This window comes from Equus asinus, chromosome 26 (assembly GCF_041296235.1).
Source record: "Equus asinus isolate D_3611 breed Donkey chromosome 26, EquAss-T2T_v2, whole genome shotgun sequence".
Lineage (NCBI taxonomy): Eukaryota > Metazoa > Chordata > Mammalia > Perissodactyla > Equidae > Equus > Equus asinus.
Genome location: NC_091815.1, coordinates 31,839,533 through 31,857,734, shown reverse-complemented (window position 1 = coordinate 31,857,734; position 18,202 = coordinate 31,839,533). Strand labels below are relative to the sequence as shown.

Here is an 18,202-nt window from a genome sequence, read left to right as displayed (position 1 = left end):
CTGACTAAACGACGCTGTGGAGCTCTGCTTGGCTGTTAAAAAGCAAGCTCCACACGCAGCAGAGAATTGTGTTTAAGAGCACGAACTCAGGGGCCAGACACTCTGGACTCAAAACCCAACACTGCTACATACTCGCTGTGCAACCTTGAGCTGGTTACTCAACCTCTCTGGGCCTCAGCTTCTCCATCTGCAAAACGGAGGGTAACGAGAGTATTTATCTTGCGGGATTGTCTCAAAGTTCAAGCGAGTCCATATACAGAGTGCTTAGAACAGTGCCTGGCACAGACGGGCACCGTTGCGTGTTGGCTACAATACGAGAGCATGTGCAATTTCTCTTGCAAGTTGTTCGGAAACACAGATGGCTAAAAAGGAGAAATTCTGCAGTCTGTGCTAAACACTGCTCCCAAATGCTCTCACCTTTTGACCCTGATGGCCTCTCAGGAACGAGTCCTAAGGAAGTGGCCGGAAGTCTGGGGACAAGCACACAGCAGAGGCAGGCCGCCAGAGAGCTGGGGAGGGGGGAGGAAGCGCTGTCTGGGTCGCGGGGAGGGAGGCGTCTGCGGCCGGACCGCGGGCTCGGCCCCGGGGATCGCCGGGCCATGTGGATGTGCCGCTCTGGGTAAAGCCACTGGGTCTCCCGGTCCACAACACGCTCAGCCCGCGCCCCCCGCCCAGAGCCACTCGGGGGGACTCCAGGGCACTCCTTTTCCTTACTATTTTCTCCAGCTTTTCCAAGTTTTCTATAACGGAGAAAACTTTTTAAAAACAGGAACCCAAGAAATGGACAACATTCCTGCAAGAAGATGTATGCAAAGATAGTGCCTATTGTGTTACTGGAAGAGAAGAGAAGAGAACCGATGCAAAGGCCGAGCCGGGAACAGGGCTTAGCAAGGAGGTGAACGGCGCGCCGAACAATGCGCCCTTTCACGGCTCCTGGAAAACCTAATTTTGGAAGAATTCACAATGACCTGGAGAAATACTCCAAACTAGCCTTCCGTGCTAGAGAAGCATTCAATGGAGAGGACAGAGAACGACACACAGCGAAACCTGGATGAGTTACAAGAGGGGTGCGGACACGCGGGCAGAGGCCTGGGTGACACCTGAGCCCGGGGGGGGGGGGGGGGGGGGGGGGGGGGGCGGGGAGCGGTGGGCGGGCGTCCCCTCCCTCGGCTGCAGTCTTCTCATTTCTCCCCGTCCCTCACTGGGGACATGGCTGGGCCGGGCGGCCTCCCCCACCGTCCTGGCAGCAGAGGCCGGAGGTGGCAGCCATGTCGCCCAGACACCCTGGAGCTGGACTCGGACGTAGCACAGGCTTCGGCGGGTGGGGTCCCTCCAGAGCTGGGACCCCGGGTCACGGCCAGGCTGGGTGCTGCTGAGCCCCGTGGTTCAGAGGCAGCAGGGCCCTGGCTCGTGGCTCTGTGCTGTCGTCCTGGGTCCTTCCCAAGGGCCTGGCCCAGAGCCGCTGCCCCAGCCTCCCGCCGTCTCGTGAGCACCCGATTCCGTGTTAAATCCCTTCCTGTTTGAAGCACCTGCAGTGGCTTCTGTTTAGGCTCCAATCCCACCTGAGGCCGCCACGCGTTGCTTTTATATGCAGGAAAAAATATATATATACACAAAAAGGGCTTCCCCAGGGTCCCGCGTCAAGACGGAACCTCGGAGCAAAGGGCAGTTGAGCTGGGCTCACTGGCCAGAGCAAAGCGCTGCAAGCGCAGAGCGCAGAGTCTCCCCGCGGTCTTGAGCTGTCGAAGGCTGTCACACCCACCCTCGTCTGCGCCACGGCCAGTCACACTGACTGATTTTCAAATGTGGAACCAACGTGGCCGCCCCGGAAGAAGTGACGCCTGGCCGTGAGCTGCTCTGCTGTTTGCACATCGCTGAGCGGGAGGCGCCAGACCTTTACGAGGGATCTCTGTGTCCGCGCTCACGGAGGACGTCGGTCCACAGCCTCCTTTCCGGAGTCGTCTTTGGTTTTGGCGTTAGAGCCATGCTGCCCTCGTGAACTCGGCCAGAGGCGGCCTCCCCACCATGAGGGAGCTGTGTGGAGCACAGTGCCTCCTTCTTCCGTGTCTGCTCCAGGTCACCAGGGAGCCACCCCCACCTGTTCTCTGCGTCTGTAACTATGAATTCAATGTCCTGGGGCCAGCTCGGTGGTGTACTAGTTAAGTTCCCATATTCTGCTTCAAATCCTGGGGTTCGCAGGTTCGGATCCTGGGCGTGGACCTACACACTGCTCATCAGCCACGCTGTGGTCGCATCCCACATACAAAATAGAAGAAGATGGGCACAGATGTTAGCTCAGGGCCAGTCTTCCTCACAAAAAAAATAATAAAAAGTAAATAAAAAATACAATGTCCTTAACAGATACGCACAGCAGTCCAGTGTATCTATTTCTTCTCGGGTGAGCTTTGGTAGTTTGTCTTTCAAGACATTTCCCATTTCAGCCGAGTTGTGTGGTTTACGGCATCCGGTCGTTCAGTGTCCCCCGTCCCTTCCGTGTCTGTAGGGCAGGCGTGGCCAGCCAGGGAGGACGCAGGGATGGCTGAGAATGGCCCCTGGACCCTGAGCAGGAGCGGCCTGGAGACCACGCTGTGAGCGGGCCTGTGGCGCAGCCATGGGCCCAGGGGAGCAGGGACACACACGGTCCCCTGCCCAGTCTGGAAGGGACCCTGTGGCCGGGCCAACACCGAGGCTGCCGAGTTCGAGGGAAAGCAGAGGCCACGAGCACACTCGGGAGGCAGCAGCAGCAGGGAGCCCAGGCCCTGCACCCGGACCCTGGAGGCCCTGCTCGCCCTCGACTCCCACACAGGGCCAGGCCACCTCGATGGCAGACCGCAGCAGGAGGGGCGAGAGGCAGACCACGCGGAGGACCGCCACGGGTAGCTGCCGCTGTCTGGAAGGGCAGGCTTGAGGGTCCGCGTCAGCAATAAGGCTTTATTCACATGTTCCCCCCACTTCCTGCGGGGCTGAGCCCAGGCCGGGGGTTCGGGCGCGAGTTCTCGTCCCGGCCCGGCTGGCTCACACATGCTGCCTCCGGTGCCGCAGCACCTCCGTGGGCGTGAACAGAAAGTCCTGCTGGCAGGCCTCACAGTGGTAGGGCCTCTGCAGGGCAGACGCCTTCTGGGGGGGCTCGGGGGCAGCCTCCTCGGCCCCTAACAGAGAGAAGAAGGGGGACAGTGAGGGGGGCGCTCCACTGTGTGCTCTCCCGCCCACCCCACAGCCCAGGCACCGGGGGGCTCAGGCTCTCTGGCAGCCTTTGGGGAATCCGGCTCTGCCTCCTCCAGGAAGCCTTCCTTGATTAACACGCAGGGCCAAGTCTTTACTCTGTGTCCCATGGGGTAAGAGAGACAGAGAGGAAGAAACAAGGAGAGACACACAGGCTGCTGAGACAGACGGAGCGAGCCCTGGGGTGGGGACCATGTGGTCCTGCTGTCGTCTCCCCCACGAGCCCTGTGTGGCGTGTGGTGCGGCAGACACCATGTCAGTGTCTGCTCACTGTGGCGTCCCCTGGGGGACAAGATGGTGGATGTGGCCAAGGCAGAGACAGAGAGACCAAAGACACAGAAAGACAGACAGACAGAAATGAGACAGAGCTGGCGCTCCAGGCCCTCCTTGTCCCGGGCTCTGGGTCTGTGACAAAGTCCACACGGGGCACCAAGCGGGGTCAGAGGGCCGAGACCATCAGCCCCAGGGCGTCCGGCGAACGCCCAGATGCCCAGCAACCACCGTGGGTTGGCTGGACGGCGGGGCAGACACAGGGCCCCAGCCCCCGCCGCGTCCTCACCCGGGGCGCCGTCCTGCGGGGCCTGGGGGCAGCTATTCTCGTGGGCCACGCGCTCCAAGGGCGTCAGGGGGGCGTGAAGGCCGCAGTGGGGGCAGGTCCAGAAGGTGCGGAGGCAGTCGCTGTACAGGTCCGTGTCACTCTGCGGCAGGTGGGTTGTGTCAGGACCTGGCGCCCTGCCCCACCCCCGCCGACAGCCTGGGGCCCTTCCCAGAACCCCTCGGGGCTGGCAGGCCCCATTCGGAAACTGTGTCCCAGGACTAAGCAGGAATGAGGTTGGTGGGGCTGAGGGGGTCCCTAAAATCCCTCTTGAGGGGCAGGAGGGTGAGGGGCCCAGGTGGGGTCTGTGCTCACCGTGAGGCAGTTGTAGGTGAGGAAGTCAGTGACCGCGTAGCCCCCTTTGGTGGGGTGGGGGGACAGGGTAGAGCTGCCAAAGAGACCAGGGAGACTGGGGGCAGCCGTGATGGTCTGAGGTCCCACATAGAGGTTCTGGATTTCCAGCCCCATGAGCCGCCGGAGGCTGTAGGGAACCTGAGGAAAGAGAGACAGGATATAGGGGAGCCAGACTCAGGGAGACATTATCAGAGCACCTGGATCCAGCTGTGCCTGAAACCCACCCCTGGACTTTTCTGTAATGGGGCCCAATTGCTTAAACCAATCACAACATGGTTTTAGACACCTGTGACCAGAGGCTTGTCTAAAACACATCCTGACGCCCTATCTCCCATCTTAACTGCCTTCCCCAGGTCCTTTCTCTGCTCCCTGTCACTTGCGGGACCACACCCAGACCCTAAGTCTAGCCACCTTGCCCCTCCTTCCCCTGGCATGTCAGCCTGTTCCTCTTTCCCTAGTTCACTGGATCCCTCCACTCCTCCAGGAAGTCATCCTCGATTGCACCTTTCTCCCCTGCCCCATCCACACATGGCAGAATCAGGGTCAGTTCTTGACTCCCCACATAACAGGGGGGGTTGGTCTCACATCTGCTCTGTCCAATTCTTCCCACCTGTCCTCCACAAATACGAACCTTATGGCTCCCCACTCACATCCTGCAGCCCCTTAACCGCTCTTGAGGGGGACCCTGCACTGCGCAGGCAGCACGTGCCTAACAAGCCTCTGCTGAACGAGGGCTCGGGGCTGACAGCGGGGCCGCAGGACATAGGCCAAGCTCAGTCCTGGCTCCGGCCTTGACCAGCGCGTGACCCTGGGTTTGGCATCAACCCTCTGGTTTGGAAACCCCCAACGTGCGCACATCCAAGGAGCCTGCCCCCCACGACTTCAGCCAGTCCGAGGGCACCTGGGACGCTGCGAACCGCAGCAGCTCCCTGCTCAGGGCCGCCTCCTCCCTGCGGTGGACCGCCGCCTCCTCCTCGTCCTCATCTTCCTCCTCCTCCTCCGGCCGCCGCCGGGCCTGCCGGGCCAGCTGCCGGGCCAGGACCTGCTCCCAGCGGGCGCGGAGCCGCAGGGAGGCCGCCAGGAGCCCGACGGCACTCTCGCTGTCGGCCAGCTGGAGCTCCAGCCAGCCGTCGGCCACCAGGCGGGAGCAGTCACCGTTGGTGTCCAGGGAACGGCTGAACAGCAGGAGGGACTGCAAGAGAGGGGCGGGGGACAGGCGTGGGCGTGAGGGGACAGTGCCAACTCAGGAGGCCGAGGCCTGGCTGGGCTCCCACTCGCCCCCCCCCGTCACGGATCCACCTACCACCAACTGTCCATCTGTCCCACCACCTAACAGTCACCCCACGCCAACTCTGTGCCACACGTTGTTCCAGGTCCTGGAGACACACAGTGAACAAGACCGACTAGGTCCCCGCCCCCAGGAGCTGCCATCCTACTTGGACAGACAGACGACAGAGATCACAGAGAAGAAGGCAGAGTGTGTTCCCAGTCTGGGTGGGAGGTGGACGGCGGGGGGGGGCCCTGTCCTCACAGGGCTGGGGCTGCACACTCGAGGCCTTTGGCGCGCCCACCACCTGGACACGTCACTGTCTACAGTTTATCCTCAAAACGCAGAAGCGAGCACTGGACGCCAGTTACTGCGCCGCGGGCTGAAGGGTGACAGCGCCGACGGCAGCCCCCGCCTTTAAACGCACCAGGAAAGTAAAAAGATGCCACCGATGAAGAGGGACTGATGTGCGACAGAGGAACAGACAGGAGTCACAGCAGAAAGACTGGACGTCATCTGCAGGTCTGGGGAGGGCAGGACGAGTGTCTACTGATCATGTCTTTCAGCTTTTCTGTCTGAAGTGGTCCTAATAGGACGATGGGGACAACCTGACGGGATGGGGCGGGCAGTGGAAGGGGCAGGGCTGGCCGCAGCGACGGTCTGGGGCTGGGTGACGGCTCATGAGGGTTCACATGCCATCCTGTCTCTTTGGCGTGCTGCACACCGGCCACCAGGCCACCGGCGTGGAGGGTGGGAGACGGAGCCGCAGGCAGCACCCCAGTGGGCGAACCCGCTTCATTCCCGCCGTCCGGCCGGGGGCCCAGCTCTGGCCCCACCCGCCCTCCCTGCGCAGGAGCTCTGCAGCCTCTCACCCGACGGCCTCCCCAGCAGGCAGCATGGCCATCAGGCCTCTGCGGTGGGAGGCCGGCACTGACTCAACGTCTGAACGGAAACAGACACGAGCAAACGAGGGTGCGCGTTCAGTGCGGGGGGAGATCTGTGTCGACAAAACCTCCCGAGGCTCAGGGGGCCCTCTGTGTGCCCTGGGGTGGCAGCGAGGGGCCTGGGGGCTGGGGACACCTGTCTGACGGGCAGGGGAGGCATGAGGTGTGGCCTATGGCCCTGGAGCTCTGGCTGTGCCACCTGTCACTGTGTGACTTACGCAAGTGACATGCCTCTGCCCCCCAGAGCCTCGTCTTCTCCTTAAAGAGAATCTGAGGGCTGAGGAAGGACCCCCGAGGCAGGCCCAGAACCATAGGGCGGCAGCAGCGAGCTCGCAAGGCGTGCGGGCTATCGCTGGCTGAAGACACACAGGACAAGTACATGTGCGATCTGAGTGTGTTCTCAGCCTTCATTTGGCCCAGCCCTCATCCTCTCCCCGCTCCCTGCTGGGCTCCGTGTAGCCCCCATGTCAGACCCACTCCAGTCTCCCTGCCTCTCCTCCTGTCCCTGACTCTGCTCCAGCTGTTCCCTGTGCACACCAGGCATGCATGTGCCTCAGGGCCTTTGCACTTGCTGTTCCCTCTGCCTCAGATGCTCTTCTCCCAGAGATCCCTCTGACTCGTCCCTCCCTTCCTTCAGGTCCTTCCTGCATTGCACCTCCCCAAGGAGGCACATGCTGACCGCCTTGTTTCATACTGGAACCTGCCCCCTCCCCTCCCCATCCCCTGACCCCTTCCCCTAGTCTTTCTGTTTGCCCCGAGTGCTCACTCTGCTGTAACACAGCACTCAGCCCTGTGCTCTCTTATTGCTACTGCCTGCGCTCCCTGCTGGACGCGAGCCCCAGGTGAGCAGGGGGCAGCTGTGGCCTTGTTTGCTGCTGTGCTGCCAGCGCCCTCAGCAGCCCCCGCACACTGCGGCAGGCGGCAAGGGATGGTTGAGTGAATACGCGAATGAGAAGACAGCCGCCAACAAGAGGCTGCGGTTGAGGCTCTCGGACGTGCGAGAAGGCCCAGGCCCTGGCCGTGCGGCGCCGGGAGGCGGACGCACCTGCAGGGCGGGGACGCGCACGCAGTTCACCAGGTACGGCTTGGTGGTCTCCAGCAAGGAGACGAAGGCGAGGAGCTGGTGCCTGCTGCTCATCTTGTCCTTGTCGTCTGCAAGGGTCACGAGGACAGCTCAGCCCCCATCTCCCACCCACACCCCACCCTGGTCCGTCCCCCAGGGCTGCCTGTGCCACCTGGCCATTTACACGCCCACCGAAAGAACATGCCCATGTGTGTCAGGACAGCACGCCTGTGACCCATATTGAAATACTCTGCCCCGATGAACGTGACTGGGGAGATGGGGCGACATGAAGAAACACCGTGAGTTCTGTCAGCAGCGATAACGGGGTTGGGGGAACAGAAAACACAGTTGGGGCAAGGGCCCCACGGGTCCTCACGCTCTCCAAAATTAGCAAACACAGAGAAAAGGCACGTGACAGGAAGAGGGTACAGTGACTAGGAATCCAGACCAGGCAGAAGAGGTTCAAACTCCGTCTCAGACGTTGACAACTACAAACCTCTTCTTTGGGGTCGTTTACCGTTCCCCAGAGTGCGTCACTCTCTCTACAAACCAGGCCCAGGGCGAGCGTGTCCCAAGCTCCGACAGAGCAGCGGGAAGCCCCCGCCCCAGCGCAGGCCGCCCTTCGAGGGCCCGGCCAGGGCCCGGCCGGCGGAGGCGGGGGCTTCCGTGGCTGTGACACCCCAGGGGCTGCGGCACCCCCATACCCCCCAGCCCAGGAGCCGCCGAGCTCAGGGGGCAGGGTCCTGATGGGCACTGCTCCTCCGCCAGAAGCTCGGGCCTTGGGACGCCTGTGGGGCCCGGTGGCCAGCCCCGCCAGGGGAGGGTGAGGCTCTGCACGGCGCCCAGGGAGGTCTGGCTCCCGGGATCTCCCCTCCCTCAGACCCCACGTCAGCAGCCGCAGCAAAGGGGGAGTGTGGGGAGGACAAGTGGGTGACTCCAGCTGGCACAGGCCCTGAGGTCACATCCCCAGTGGGGGGGCCCTCCCCCGCCTGGGCTCACGCACCTCGGCTCCCTTCGCCACCCCTGGCCTCTGGCTCCCTAGTGTGCAGCACCTCGGGGCTGCTGGCGAAGACGCAGGTGGGGTGCAGCACGGCGCCCTGCTTGGCCTGTGTGTGGAAAATCTGCAGAGACCAGAGGCAGGTGCGCGTCACAGAGGCCCTCGGACCGCTCTTCCCGCTGCCCACAACGCTTCTCCTCCACTCTCTGGGCCAGGGTCCCCCGGTATATACTAACTCAGAAGTCCCCTCCTCCAGGAAGCCCTCCGTGCCCCCCTCCCAGGCTGGTCAGCAGTCCCCTCTGTGTGTCGCAGCACCAATCACTCTGGGTCATCTGTTTGGGGACAGTCTGTCCTCCCCACTGGACCGGAGCCCCACGAGGCCAGGGCCAGGGCTGTTTCAGTCACCGCCTTGTCCCAGCACAGGCCAGGAGCTGGGCAGGTGCGCACAGCTGGGGCCCGGCCGCGGGAGGGGGCCCACCTGGTCGGAGTCCTTGCGGCCGCTGTTGAATGGGTCGGGCGCGGCGAGCTGCGGGTAGAGGCCGCGGGCCAGCACAAGCTTCAGCAAGGCCAGCTGCTCCCGGCTCAGCGCCTGCGCCGCACTGGCGGCCACCCGCAGCTGCTCCAGGTTGTGCCGCAGCTTGAACTTCACATCCTGGGGGACACGGCAAGGCGGTTCCCGGGGGCTCCCCACCCAAGGGGCCGGTACCGGGAGACATGGACCCAAGGGCTTCTGGAGACGCAGGGGCCCGGGCCTGCCCACGGCAATGTCTCCTGAGGCGACGGCAGGGCCGCGTCCGCTCGGACCCAAGAGCAGGGCCGCGTCCCCTCAGACCCCAGGGCAGGGCCGCGTCCCCTCGGACCCCAGGGCAGGCCGTGTCCCCTCAGACCCCAGGGCAGGGCCGCGTTCTCCCCTCTGGTGACCTCCCCCACCTGTCCCAGGCCCCCGACAGCGGCACGGCACCCCACCTGGATGTCCACGCTACCGCCGGCCCCCTGGGAGGCTGGGCGGGCCGGGTCCTCGTCGCTGGAGCCGCCGTCCTGGTCCCCGAGCCGCAGCACCTTGCGCCTGCGTGCCCCGCCCTCCTCGTGCTGGCGCTTCAGCTGGAACAGGGCCTGGCGCTCCCGGCGCTGCCGCAGCCGGCTATAGCTGTCCCCGGGCTCCAGGGCCTGCGCCCCAGCCAGCAGCCCGTGGTCCTCCAGCAGTTCCTGGGGGCGGGTGGGGCCCAAGTGAGGGACATATGGCAGGCCAAGCGGCCTCTGACCAGACACGGGCTCAAGTCTGGGGCCTGCCGCCTGCCGGCAAGTGAGCTCGCCCTCTGAGCTACCATTTTCCTCAAGTGGAACACAGGGACCGTGCCATGGCCCCCTGCCAGGGCTGCAACGGACATGTAACAACCCCTCTTCGCCCACCGCGGGCACAAACGCCCGCTCCATGAGAGGTATCATTGCTGCCAGCCAAGCGACACCTGGGCTGGCAACAGGAGGGAGGAGAGGCGGCCGGGGACCCCAGCCTGGGCCTCCCTGCAGGCTCCTGTCGCGGCTGCCTCACTGCTCTGACCTCCCCTCCTGGCTGCGCCGGCCCCGTGGGTTCTCAGCACCAGAGCCTCAGGGGGTGGCCCTCTGGCTGGAGGTGGCAGCATCTGGGATGTTGGGGAGAAATGCCAAGTCCTGGGCCCATCCCAGATGACCGAACCAGCCTCTCGGGGGGTGGGGCTGGGAACCCCGACCTCACAGGCCCTGCAGGTGATCTGACACACAAGACCCCTGCGCTCCCCCCGGCCCACACCTCTGTAAACAGCCTCGGACGGATGACCCAGCAGACAACTCAGTATGCTGTGTGTGTGTGTGACACAGAGAGAAGGCCTCACCTTCCGCTAGTCTCTCAGTGTCTGGGGCCCAACAAAGGCTGAACTACAGGACTTCAGTGGTCCCCAATGTGGGGACCGCCACTCTGGCCTTGACTTACCCATCTGCAACCAAAGAGCACAGGTCACAGAGACTTCTTATATTCTCCCCCCACGGGATCTCACAACCACCGAGAGGCGTGGAGCCGCATATCTTTTCGCAAAGGGAAAGACGGCAGCAGAATGTTCACGACACGAGTCATGCAGAACCACGTGATGGTCACACCACTAGAAACAGCTAACGCTGGGCAGGGGCCGCCTGCGTCAGGCCCGTTCTGAACGTGCTACGGTACTGGCTCACTGAACCCTCCCGGGAACACTGATGGCAGCCGCTGCTTTCACCTTCCCGTCTCCAGAGGAAGAACCAGGCCCAGAGAGGCACAGTCACTGGCCCAGGGGCGCCCTGCTAGCAACTGGCCGAGCTGGCATCTGCTGCTCCAGACCTAGTGTCCCCTAGAATCGCCCTACGCTGCCCCCCAGCACGCAGCCCCCATGGCCAGCTCAACACCCAACTCCAGAGGGCTCTTCACGAGGCAGTGGCATGTGACTATTGAGCCTGTCCCCCTCCAGGAAGCCCTCCTGGATTTCTACCCCTTTCCCTGCCTGGGCCGCCCCACGCCCGGTCATCCGAGGGTGGGGCAATGGGTGTTGGGGGACTCGGACCCTCTGTCAGAGGGGGAGACAGGCTGTGCTCCAGAAGGTACTCATACCACACTCTCACGCCGCCTCCCCGCCCCGGCCTCCCGGCTTGTCCCTGGGCCTGTCCGCTGGGCCTCACCTTGAACTGGCGCCGCAGGTTGGCCATCTCGTACAGCCGGTGCTCCTCGATGCCCCGGCGGCGGCACCACTTGCGAGAGTTACTGCTCCGCTCGCACTTCACCTGGGCAGAGGCACAGACACCAGGCTGTCAGGGCCCGGCCAGCGCGGGGAGCGGAGGGACCGGCCCACGGCCCCCACCACCCCAGCGTGGGCCCAAAGCCCAGCCCCTGGGAGGGAGCAGGCAGGGAGAGGCCTCTCGGCCCTCACTCTGGCTCACCTGCTTTCCTCCTCCTCCCACAGGAAGCCCTCCCGGACCACGCTAGATCAGACAGCCCTCTGGGCTCCCCCAGCCCCGTGGACTCCCCGTGACAGCCCACTGTCGAGGGACAGGTCTGTCTCACTGGACTGGGAGCCCCAGGAGAGCAGGGGCTCGGGAATGTGTGCTCCTGATATACAGATGCCACGCTCAGAGTCAGCATCTCCAGATGACACCGGCTTCAATCGGTGCTGCAGAAACCCTGGGCCCCCCGAGCTGGGGCCTCTGCACGCACCGACCCCATGAACATGGAGACGGCGTCCTCCCCAGACGGGCCCGGTCTGTCTGCGGAGGGCTTGGGGTCCTCCCTGGGGTGGGGTGAGGGCGCAAGGAGGAGCCATAGCCTCACGGAGGCCCCCGACCCCGGCAGAACGAGAGTCAGCGAGGGTGGCCCCCAGCCTCACCTGCACCCAGGCATTAAAGATGTTGAAGAGCGTGAAGGGGTCGCCCTGGTCGCTCTCCAGGGGCCGCCGGGCTGCCGCACACTCTGGGTTGCCCTGGGCGCTGCGGGTGAAGGGCGACTGGACGCTGAGGGCGGCGGCGATGGTGAGCACAGGCTCCGCCAGGCGGAACGTGGAGCCCAGGATCAGCATCTTCCCTGGGGAGGCAGGGCCCGAGCTGAGCCTCCCGGACAGCGGCCCCCAGCCCTCGGGGCCCTCGGGGTCTCCTGACGGCCCTCCCACCCGCTCCTGCCCCACCCTCCCTCCATCTCATCCGCAAAGGGCCTGGGGAGTCACACAGACAGAATCACACTCACACTCACGTTGACCTCGGGCAAGGCCTCAGTTTCCCCATCTCTAAGTTGGAGACATCCACGATTCCCGACCCCTCGGGCACAGGGTGGCACTAGGTGCTGGCTGCCGCTGTCAGCCATGTCACCACCCGCCCTGCTCGGCCCTTGACAGCCCACTCCGCCAGCACCCGCTCCGGGCTGCATCTTTCTCTCCGGGGCTCGTTTTGACCTGCTGTGGTCTGCGTCCTCTCCCGCCTGGAGAACGTGCCCTCCCCGTGCACTGTCACCCATCTGCCTGGCACAAAGCAGGCGCTGCCACCTGGCCCATCCCAGGAGGAACCTTTTCCTGCCATCCTTGTCTGACCAGGGTGGAGGCGGGGGAAGAAGAGGGAGGGACGGCGAGGAGGGGAGAGAAGGACGGAGGCGCAGGGAGAAGGGAGGCTGGGGAGGGCGGGGAGAAGGGAGGAAGGGGGGAATCCTACGCCCAGGCAGGGAGAAGCCACCACCATCTGCGAGCGGGAACCTGGCTGACCCCTGGTCCACGCCTCCTGGGAGCTCAGGCCCTGCCCCTGCCCCCAGGTCCGTGGCCTGTGTGGCACGTCTGACTCATCTTCACTGGTCACCTTGACCACCTTTCTGGAAAGTTCCTGTTATACATCTAGCCTCGTAAGACAAAGGTGGGCTATAAAACAAGACTGTCCCAGGACCCCCTAGCTCTGTCACCTGGGGCAAGTCCCTCCAGCTCTCTGTGCCTGTCTCCCCGTCTGTGAAAGGGGGTGACAAGGCGTCCACCTGCCCTGAGGATGACCTGTGTCTCACCCTGTGAAGCGCTTGGAGCTCCTCCTGCACAGAGTGCGACCAGTGACTGAGCCATCTGGGCCTAGCACTGCGTCCCGTGCCTTCTGCCCCTTAGGGCCTGGGGACCGCTGGCATCAGCCTGGTTTGGCGAGGGTCCCCCAGCTCTGCCGGCTACCTGACCCTGGGCGAGCGAGTGACAGCCTTTCCAAGCCTCATCTTCCTCCCCTGGACAGCGAGAGTCACCCCCTCCGAGCCCTCGGGGAGAGGACGTGCCTAACACACTTGGCCCCACCCTGGCCCAGGCCAGGCCATGTGCCTCACCGGCTCCGGACCCCGGGGCCTGCGTCCCCACCCCGGCCAAGTCTCAGCATCCTGTCTGTGCAACCAGGACCCGAGGCCGCCCCACCAGGGGCAGATGAAGGATCCATGGTCCACAAAGCCTTTCACTGACTCACGGCAATGCTCACAGAACGCTGGCTTTCTCCTCAGACCTGACTCTCCTTGCTCTAGCCCTGACTCCTCGTAAAATAAACAAAAGTAACCACGTTCACAGCCACGGGAGGCCTCGGAGTCAGAGGTGGCCGGCCTCCCGCCCACACTGAAGCGCCTGTGTGCTGCAGTGACGCAGGGACTCTGATGACACGAACACAAGCGGAAGGTCCTGCTGAGTGTCACACTTGGGAAGAGGCGCCATGGGTGGAGAGCCCGCTGGGTGTGCACCGGGATGGTTGGCAGAATTGCGAAGTCTTGGGTCAGGACAACAAGGCAAAAAGAACCGGCCTTGGCTGCGAGCTCCCTGGGAGGGGCAGGGCTGACTCAGGAACGAGCAAGAGGACGACGCAGGTGGTTGCGACATCCTTACAACCGCAAGAGAAGGGCCACAGGGCGGAGCTGGGCCGGGCTGGGCCGAGGAGAGAGGCGTCTGCTTTGTTTACTGCTGTCTCCCCGGCACCTGGAACAGCAGCTGGCACAGGGGACTTGTGAATGACGAGACAGGCCTGCCTATGACACACTCAGAGCGCAAGGGGCTCCTGCACTCCCAGTGCCCTGTGTGACCACACCATAAGGTCCTTACCAATCACGACGTCCACAGGGAGCTGGGCCAGCAGCGACCCGATGGGGGTGAGGGCCTCCGAGCTGTCCAGGGCCCCCTGGTCGCGGAGGTAGAGGATGGCCGTTTCCAGGCTGGCTGGCGGCGGGGGTTCAATGAAGGGGAAGGTTCGGGGGTCCCCGACGCTCATGCTCTTCATCTGGAATGAGAACCCCACTCCCCCGGGAAAGGGGAACACATGAGCCACTGCGGACACTGGGCAGGCTCAGGGATCACAAACTGGTGATGCTTTCAAAACTCCTGACACACAAATATCTAATCCTCATGTCGTACACCTGACACTAACATCCTGTTGCATGTCAATTACATCTCCATAAAACAAAAGGCGAAAAGCTCTGCCCATCGCACAAGGCAGGAGAGGAGGGGCTGGCTGCCTGTCTAGCCAGCATCGCTCCCCCAGACCCTGGCCGTGGAATGAGCACACCACCTAAGCCGGGCCACTCTCGGTTCCTCAGCCCCAGGTCCCAGCACCGGGGTGAGGAGGGAGCACACGAGCCGAGCTGGCCAAGCAGAGTCCTTCCCTGGGAGGCTGAAACGGGAGCGAGAGAGAGAAGTCCCAGCACGCGCTCTGGGTGTGAGGGGCCAGGGTGGAGACCGCAGCCGCTGTGCTGCTCTTCCACGGCCCAGAATTCAGCCCACCCACATGGAGAAAGCCCTGAACTGCTCCTCAGCGGGACCGGCCTCACGATGGACACACAGGCCCATAAAATCCCCATTTCTGCTTACAACAGTGTGAGCTGGGCTTCTCCCACCAGCAACCAAAAGCATGCCGATGAACTCAGAGGCCCCGAGGGGCCGGGCCGCGGGCAGAATGAAACGAGCGTGCACCCTCACCCAGCCTGGCACACGTGAGCAAACGGCACCTCTTCGAGGAGGGGACGGAAGAAAGGCTGGCACGGCAGCGCCTGTGACCACGAAAGCGCAAGCAGCTCAGAGAGCCGGGGGCTCAGCCAGCCTTCCAGTGACGTCACCTGCCCGCCCGGCCCTGAGCCGGACGGCACCAGCCGTCCCACCTCCCTCCCTGCTCACAGAGCCTGGATGTCGTCTTGGAGACCACCCAGTACGCACGCCAAGACCTTAACTTGGAAGCGCTGGGCTGGGGGTAGGGCAAGGATTTCTTGAACTCTCAGGTGATTCCAAGGAATGGCTGGGCTGGGACGCACTGCTCAGATCCAGGGAGGCAACGCCAGCCCCCAGACGAGGACAGGTCACAGCCCGGACAGGTGTCACCCAGTTCTGCCTACAAGACCAGATGCGAGATCGGCCAGGGGGCTTCTGGGAGAGGTTCCCATGGGCTTAAAAACATGACACGAAAAGAGGGGGAGCTCGTTGCTTCTGCCTCTGGAGGTAAAGGAGAAAGTGATGCCACACTGCCAGAGCCAGGAGGCACGCACAGGGCAGGCTCTAGAGCCTGACAGCCTCAGATGGAAGCCCCGCTGTGCCGCTTGCCACTGTGTGACCTGGGTGAAGTTACTTTACCTCTCTGTGCATGCATTTCCTCACCCCTAAAATGCATGATGAGATTACTCACCGCAGAGAGGTTCTGTGAGGATCAAAACAGTCACGTACACAAACCCTGAGCACACGACCTCGCCCACAGTAAGCACTAGGTAAGCGTCCATCACCATTATGATGAGAGCTGCCAACAGACCGAGGCTGGACAGACAGAAGCCCGGGTCCTTTAAGGCATCACTGGTTCATGTAATAACCAAGCCCGGGACGGGCCTATCTCGGGACTTCTTGTTGTGGGAAAGCCAGAGTGTGCTCTCTGCTCAGGAAGAAGAGAGAGAGCAAAGCGGGGAACTGCGGTGGCACCTGTCACGGCTCCCCCGGGTGCGGGCAGGTGACGTGGTCAGGCGCTCCAGGCAGGGGGCACAACTGGCATTTTTAAAAAATGAAATCAAAGGAACAAAGACCATCAGCGCACACGGGCCACAGGAGGGGCTGCTCGGTGCCACGCCCGCGGGACAGCCGGCCTGAGAACCCAGGTGTGCTGTGGGGCCGCTAGGTGAGTGGGTCTGTTTGTCACAGCCACCTAATCTACGCAAAACTAACTACCGAGATCCAAGTGGTGACATTGAACGTATCGAGAATCCCGGAGTTACTTCCTGACAGCTCTCTGTGACAGCTGAAAGCATTCTGATGGAGGCTCGAGGCTCTCCCTGCGACCCCGTGGATGTGGGGCACAATCGTCCCGGTGACCGGGCTCCGATGCCAGGAAGGGACGAGCCCCTTGGCGGCCTGGCCAGCCCTGCCCTTCCCGCCGACGCCCGGGACAGGCCGTCTAAGGGCGCCCGGGCCCCGCGCCAGCCCTCAGGGTGCTACTGCACCCCCAGCCCCGCCTCACCTGCAGCACCAGCGCATCGAGGGCGACCCTGCGGATCTCTGGGACCGGGTAGGGGGCGAAGGCATCGTAGTCCGACTCGGCGTAGAGGCGGAAGCAGACCCCGGGGCCCGTGCGGCCCGCCCGGCCCTTGCGCTGCTCGGCGCTGGCCTGGCTGATCCAGAACTCCTGCAGCCGCTGCAGCTTGGCCTGGGGGTCGCAGCTCATCTCCTTCACTTTCCCTGGGTGGGGGGAGAGGCATGAGAATCGGGACACAGGAGCCACAGGGCCCCCACGCTGCCCTGCACCCATTCACTCCTTCACCGACCCCTCACCTATGCCCCCTTCCAGTGACACAGACCGAGCTCAGACTCCAGGCCAGGCCCAGCCCAGCCCTTCCGCCTCCTTGCCCGCACGTCGCCTCAGTTCTCTGCAGCCTGCGCTCACTCTGGGGGGCAGTCACCCATGGACGCTAGGAAGCCCCTTCCAGGAGCCAGTCCATGCCAGGCTCTCGGGACACGGTCACAAGCGAGGCAGACCCCCCAGTCTCCCAGGCAGAGCAGACACGACTTCACCAACCTGAGACCAACCCTTTCTCACACAGGACACTCCCTGCAAATGGGACGTGCCTTCAAATCGACGGCACGTCCAGGGTGAACGGACAGCATTTCATGATGTTCTTAATGGTACAGAACGTAACGGAATGTCTGTCATCAGCGGCCTCCCCCCGTCAGTCCACTAAGGGGGCCGACGCTGACCGAGGGCTCACTCTGCGCCTGCACTGTCCTACCACCCAGCTATTCTGACCTCATGTAACCCTCACACCCTGAGGGAGGCGCTGGGAGGACTGCCGTCTCACAGATGAGCAAACTGACACGAGAGGTCAGTGACATGACCCCGGTCACACAGGCAGTGGAGAACCTGGCAGGCGGGCTCCAGCACCTCCAACCACTATGACGCTGACTTTCCAGAGAACAGTCTAAGTGGAAAGACAGAAGATCAACAGATAGAAAACATAACGCCCACACCATGAAGGAAATGAAGCCTCATAAGGAAACAACGGTAAAGGAGGAGGGGGAGATCACACTGATAAAGCAGACAGGGTGGGCCTCCAATGGGGAGACATTCCCACAGGCCCAGAAATGAGAGGGGAGACAGTGAGCCGCGTGGATATCTGGAGAACGACAGCCCTCCGCAGAGACAGCGGTAAGTGCGAAGGCCCTGAGGCAGGAGCAAGCCTGGAGCGTCTGAGGATGAAGATGTGCCACTGCTCCACAGCCCTAACCTACTCCCTCCCTCGGTCTGAAGTTCCCTTGCTACATCTGCACAGCTCCAAACCAAATCCACACTTCTCCCCAGGTCCCTGGGGTGGCTGGGGGGCAGCCCTCACCAGAATCTACTACGAAGCGGATCCCATCAATGGTGACCGAGGTCTCGGCGATGTTGGTGGAGAGGATGCATTTCCGGACTCCAGGGGGCGCTACATCGAAAACCTGGGGGAGAGTGAGTCGGCAGCATCAGGGCCTAACTCACTGACCCACGTGGCCAGTGGCCTCCTGGATGCCCCACGGGCACCTCGCACCCCAGGTCTAAAACAGCCTAGGGCCCCCCATGGGACCCTCCCTCCTCGAGTCCCCCTCTTGGAGATGGCTCATCACCCACCACATCACTTGGGCCAGAAACCTGGGCCGCGCTGGGTCCTCCCCGCTGCCTCTCCGGCCACAGCTGAACATCTTGAACGTTCCCTCGTCCCCAGACCCACACAGCCACTGCTCCGGCCCAGGCTCCTCCTTTCCCACCCAGGCCCTGCCCAGCT

At 63.2% G+C, this 18,202-nt stretch overlaps 1 protein-coding gene across 3 annotated transcripts in view; it reads right to left on the bottom strand.

Moving 5' to 3' along the window:
• Window positions 1-995: 995 nt before the first annotated feature.
• DHX34 (DExH-box helicase 34) overlaps window positions 996-18,202 on the bottom strand; it is a 28,385-nt gene continuing 11,178 nt past the window's right edge. For 2 of the 3 annotated variants that reach the window (XM_014863030.3, XM_044760002.2), the window contains exons 5-17: window positions 17,777-17,879; window positions 16,411-16,628; window positions 14,028-14,202; window positions 11,826-12,019; window positions 11,125-11,226; window positions 9,409-9,648; window positions 8,921-9,094; window positions 8,449-8,566; window positions 7,428-7,534; window positions 5,073-5,363; window positions 4,133-4,309; window positions 3,782-3,920; window positions 996-3,149 (exon numbers count right to left, since the gene is read on the bottom strand). In XM_014863030.3, coding sequence (XP_014718516.3) covers window positions 3,016-3,149; window positions 3,782-3,920; window positions 4,133-4,309; window positions 5,073-5,363; window positions 7,428-7,534; window positions 8,449-8,566; window positions 8,921-9,094; window positions 9,409-9,648; window positions 11,125-11,226; window positions 11,826-12,019; window positions 14,028-14,202; window positions 16,411-16,628; window positions 17,777-17,879 — 2,172 coding nt within the window. In that variant the 3' untranslated portion in view covers window positions 996-3,015. The remainder of the gene's footprint in view (window positions 3,150-3,781; window positions 3,921-4,132; window positions 4,310-5,072; window positions 5,364-7,427; window positions 7,535-8,448; window positions 8,567-8,920; window positions 9,095-9,408; window positions 9,649-11,124; window positions 11,227-11,825; window positions 12,020-14,027; window positions 14,203-16,410; window positions 16,629-17,776; window positions 17,880-18,202) is intronic. The other variant, XR_011498392.1, reaches the window with a different exon arrangement.